At 41.5% G+C, this 5624-nt stretch overlaps 1 protein-coding gene across 1 annotated transcript in view; it reads right to left on the bottom strand.

Moving 5' to 3' along the window:
* Positions 1–5624, bottom strand: part of Ptpn9 (protein tyrosine phosphatase non-receptor type 9) — a 79737-nt gene that overhangs the window by 24441 nt on the left and 49672 nt on the right. Inside the window, exons 6-7 of the mRNA XM_021206930.2 lie at positions 4676–4786; positions 688–1016 (exon numbers count right to left, since the gene is read on the bottom strand). Coding sequence (XP_021062589.1) covers positions 688–1016; positions 4676–4786 — 440 coding nt within the window. The remainder of the gene's footprint in view (positions 1–687; positions 1017–4675; positions 4787–5624) is intronic.

The following is a 5624-nucleotide window of genomic DNA, read 5'->3' as shown; positions in this document are numbered from 1 at the left end:
AAGAAGAAGAGGAGGAGGAGGAGGAGGAGGAGGAGGAGGAAAGGAAGGAAGGAAGGAAGGAAGGAAGGAAGGAAGGAAGGAAGGAAGGAAGAGATAACTCAGATTTAAAAAAAAAAAACAGGAGATAACTGTATTAAAGTGACTGTGAAGATTTTTTGGGTGTGTTAGTAGTACATACTGTGCACACCTGAGTGTGGAAATGCTCACACTTATGTATGTGCATGCAGAAGCAAAGCAGGACATCAAGTACCCTCATTTGTTGCTCATCACCTTATCACCTGGACCAGTGAGTTCTCAGGATCCATCTCTGCTGTCCCACAATGGTGGGGTTATATACGAGCGCAGCATGCCTGGTCTTTATATGGAGATTTGGACTGAGATCCCCATGTTGCAGAGCAAGTGCTCTTACCCACTTAACCATCTTCCCAGGAAGCCTTTTTATTTATGTATTGTTTTTAAATGTTGCCCCGACTGGCCCGAAGCTCACTATGTAGACTCACAGAGATTCACTTTTATCTGCCTTCCAAGTCCTGGGATTAAAGGCGAGCACCTACCATGATCAGCCTTCCTGAGAAGCTTCCTGACACCAGGGAAACCTTCTATAAAGGTACTGAGCTAGTGAAGCAGCTGCAGTCATCATTTGCCAGAAAAGCCTGGGTAACTGTGACCCAAACCTCTCCTACTTACATGGAGCAGTGGAAGGTGCCAACAGGGTTCTCACGACGAATGTCTTCATACTCCTCATAGATGCCCCGCTTTTGCCTAGTGTTAACATAGTCCACCAACTCTTGGATGGTCATGGCATGAGGACCTGGAACATGTACTGAGTCCCAGTCTAAGGCAGGAGGTAGGGAAAACAGGATGATCTCATCGAAGGGATCTGGGTGGCCATTCACTTGGGGCAGGAACTGGAAATTCCAAGTAGCGAGGTCAATTTTGACGTACCCACCCAGATTTTCTGGAAGGCACTCCCTAGGCAGGTGCTGGGTAACTTCAGAGGTCCTTAATATCTGAATCTGCAAGGAAAGAAAGAACAACATTGAGTACTGGGGTTATGGGTGAGCAAGGATAAACAAGATAAAAACAAATGTGCTTCTACAAGGTTTGAAAATCAGGTAAGATTTGCTTGAAAGGAAGCAGACTCAATTTTATCAGCTTCAGTTTAAAATCCTATGAATTTCGCAGATAGCTAAGTTAGAATGCCCAGAATGTTGGTCAAATGAACTCCTGGAATTAGGGTCCAAGTTATTTCTCTTCTGAAACAAAGGGATGGAGAGCAAAGGCTCCACACTGTTCATAAGCCTTTTCAGCACTATCTCTTCTTGTTGGAAGCTAAGAATGCATCGGTAGTGACTACTGTAGCCAACTCATACTAACTCCATCTATTCTACTCTCTTAGCTTAGATTTTACTCACAGCTTTGTATGAATGTCCTCAAAGACAGAATTCTATGAAAGAAAGACAAAGCCACCTAGAAATGACAATCTAGGAAAAACATTAAATAAGTTAAATAAGTATAAGTAATCAAAAATGATTCTGTTACATACTTAAATATATACATTCTAGGCCAAAATGGCCTAGTTACTTCTCCTTAAAATCTCTATGGGACAGGAAGCTATTCCTAAGTGTGTGTGTGTGTGTGTGTGTGTGTGTGTGTGTGTGTGAGAGAGAGAGAGAGAGAGAGAGAGAGAGAGAGAGAGAGAGAGAGAGAGAGAGAACCACATTCAGATGATGAGAGGCCAGAACTGGAGCTATGCTTAGAAGCTAACCAACTTGGGTGCTGAGAACCCAATTTGAGTGCATGACCTTAACCACTGAGGCACCTCTCTAGCACAGCAACTTCAACCTCTTAAAAAGCTATTCTCTTTCCTCTTCTAGCTCTTAAAGAACCAGCTCATAGGTGTTGGAGAGATGTTAAGTAGTTCAGACCCAGTTCAATTCCCAGAATCCACATGTTGTAACTCTAGTTCTAAAGGATCCAATGCCCTTTTCTGGCTTCTTACAACACTAGGCACACACATAATATACAGAAATAAATAAATAAAAATAAAAATTGAAAACACAACTCTTTTTGAGACAGGGTTTCTCTGTGTAGTCCTGACTGTTCTGTAGACCAGGCTGGCCTTGAACTCAGAAATCCACCTGCCTCTGCCTCCCAAGTGCTGGGATTAAAGGTGTGTACCACCACTGCCCAACTGAAAAAAAAAACAAAACAAACAAACAAACAAAAACCAGAAGGTTGTAGTTTATATCACACCTCTCTTATGAAGCTTCTTCTTGAATGCCCAAGGTCATACTTCCTCTCTGCTCCCAAATTTAAGTCCTCTGCACTAGAACTCTGGATTCTCAAACAAAACAATGGAGTCTTCAAGGGAAAGTAAGGACTGTCATTCAGTGTTTAATTAATTCTCAGGGCATAGGGTCTGGACTTTATGAAGTGTTAAACACATTTTGAGTTTATACATGCATATATAATTGCCACAATTCAAACTCAAGACCATGTTTAAACAATCCTTACAATGCAGGAATCTTTGCAAATAAATATCAGTAATCCTAGAGACCAGTAATCCTTCTGAGGTCAGAACAAAACACAACAAAACCACCATAGAAAAGTTACCTTAGATGCAGCTGCCCTGTACTGAGTCATTACCAAGCGGCCTCTTTAGCATCATGTCTTTATTTTCTCTACTCTGGCCTCAGTTACAAAGCTGCACTAGCACAAATTGCACAGTAACACATTGCACTAGTAATTTTACTAGTTTCATTACCATAAAAATTTGACAAGGCAGCCGGGAGTGGTGGTGCATGACTTTGATCTCAGTACTAGGGAGGCAGAGGCAGGCAGTTCTCTGAGTCTAAGGCCAGCCTGGTCTACAGAGCAAGTTCTAGGGTGAGGTCTAGGTTCTACACAGAAAAACTGTCTCAAGAAAACAAACAAAAAAAGCCCAAATAAATACAAATAAAATATTTTCTAAAAGGGGAGGGGAGTATAGGGGATTTTCAGGTAGGAAACTAGGAAAGGAGATAGCATTTGAAATGTAAATGAAGAAAACATGTAATAAAAAAAATTGACAATGCAGCCAGGGGTGGTGGCGCATGACTTTGATCTCAGTACTTGGGAGGCAGAGGCAGGCAGATTTCTTTGAATTAGAGGTCAGCCTGGTCTATAAGACCTGGTCTTCCAGGACAGCCAGGGCTCTTACACAGAATCACCCTGTCTGGAAATACAAAACAAACAAACAAACAAACATTTGAGACAAGATCTCATGTGTCCAGACTGGCTTCAAATTCACTGTGTAGCCAAGAATGACCTTGAGTCTCCAGCTTCTCCCACCAGTGCCTCCCAAGTGCCGAGACAGTAAGGATGCACATACTGTCATGCTACATACCACTATTTGTATGTCACTCCTTTTAAAAGCTACAATCACTGACTGAGACAATAATCTTTCAGATGTGAAAAACTCAAGAGATTAATTAGAGAAATAGAGTGAATGGGGTCATCTTTAAATTAGAAGCAATAAGAAACTGTTTTAAGAAAAAACAATGCCCAGGCATATGCATGGTGGTTCCCTCTAGTCCCGCCCAGGCTGGAAAGGCTGAGGCTAAAGACTGCCATGAACATGATGCCTAGTGGGCTACAACACAGTGACAGTGAGCTAGCTGCAGAACAGCCTCAGCTGTAGAGCCAAACCCTGTCTCCAAGAATAAAACTAAAAAGAGACTTTCCCCACCACCCTGAGATCAGTTGCAGGGATTTAACTGTACTTCCCAGTAAATAAACCAGTTTGACTTTCTTGCAAGGGTTCTCTCGTTCTCTCTCTCTCTCTCTCTCTCTCTCTCTCTCTCTCTCTCTCTCTCTCTCTCTCTCTCTCTCTCTCTCTCTCTCTCTCTCTCTCTCTTTCTTCCTTTTTTCTTTTTTTCTTTTTTTCTTTTTTTCCGTTTTTCGAGACAGGGTTTCTCTGTGTAGCTCTGGCTGTCCTGGAACTCACTTTGTAGACCAGGCTGGCCTCGAACTCAGGAATCCGCCTGCCTCTGCCTCCCAAGTGCTGGGATTAAAGGTGTGCGCCACCACGCCCGGCTTCTTTTTTCTTTTTTTTAATTATGCTAGAATCCATCCATCTCCAGGGGCCTTTCAAAAGCTAGGCAAGTACTCTACTACTGAGCTACTTACTCAGGCCCAGAAAAATTCTAATACCAGTTGAGCTACTACAATTACATTATGTGCTGATTTTGGTCTTGGTTTTGGGGTAGAGTGTTGGGGACTATACCTAGTCCCTTGGGCATACTGAGTAAGCACTTTGACACTGAGTTACAGCCCCAACCTATAAATACTATTAAATATTAATAGTGTCTTATGTAGCACTAAGTTAAACTTTAGAACTCATATAATCCTTAAAATACTTCAGGGCACATGGTTCAGTATTATTGCATTCAAGGTGTTGTAAAGAAAGTGTCAGATAAATTGTGGCCTTTTCCTCCCCATAGGTTTGTGGACAGTGAAGGCATCATGTCGCAGACTGGTGAGTAGAGAGGGACTGGGTACAGTAAAGGAGGAGACACCACTCGAGATCAGCTCGGAGAATTCTTTGAAGGCAGAAAACTAACTGGCAAAAGTTTGCCAGCAGAGACCAGAATATATTATCTAGCTCCAATGAGAAAAGACTAGCTTGCCTTACCCTCTCCCGGACTTTATCCTTCAAGAGCAGGCTGATGATAGAATAGGGCACTCGGAACCATATGGGTGCTCCTACAATCAGTACTTTCTTCAGTCGAGCTGGAAATGCTCCCTGTGGAGAAAACGTATGAGGAGTTAAAGTCCAGCCATACCTGAAACTGTTCAGGCCCCTCTCCCTCATGCACAGGCAACAGAGAAACCTGACAGCTTAATTCAGAAATAGGGAGGTTGGAAGTGATTAAGAGAAAGAAAGAAATTAGAAGCTGATCTACCTTTACAAGTAATGATGTTAAGTTCATGTTAACCATATATGTTATGGATCAAAAATTATTCTTTTATTTTTTTATTATTGGTGAGTGGTGACATCTGTGCCACAGTGTGCACACAAGATCAGTTTCCTGCTTTTGCCTGGGTATTGAACATGAATCACTAGGCTCTCATGGCAAGTATACTCACTGAGTCATCTTGTGGCCCTGATGTTTCTGTTTATACTGCACATATCATACAACAGCACACATATTTACAGCCTACAAAAATTCAACTTACTAAAACTTAGATTTTTACTAAGTTGAGGATATACATTTTACTTTATAATATTCATCTAGCTCAATATGTATGTGTGTGTGTGTGTGTGTGTGTGTGTGTGTGTAGCATTGTCTATCTTTAATCTTTTCTCCATTTGTTCATTTATTAAATCAATATATACAATCTAGTCCAGAGGTGTAACTCAGTGATACTATGTGTTTAGCATGTACAAAACCTAAGTTTGATAGCTAACACACACAAAAAATGAACAAATAGATGCATGCATGCATACATACATACATACACCCACACATGATGTAGTGTGTACAAGTACAAATGAGGTCTTAGAAAAGTAAATAAACTACTCTTAGAGAGAAAAAAAGAGATAACCCTTGTAGTGGCTATTCCTGGTTGTCAACTTGACT

This window comes from Mus pahari, chromosome 10 (assembly GCF_900095145.1).
Source record: "Mus pahari chromosome 10, PAHARI_EIJ_v1.1, whole genome shotgun sequence".
Classification (NCBI taxonomy): domain Eukaryota; kingdom Metazoa; phylum Chordata; class Mammalia; order Rodentia; family Muridae; genus Mus; species Mus pahari.
The sequence above is the reverse complement of the archived record's forward strand: the minus strand, read 5'-3'. Positions and strand labels throughout refer to the sequence as shown.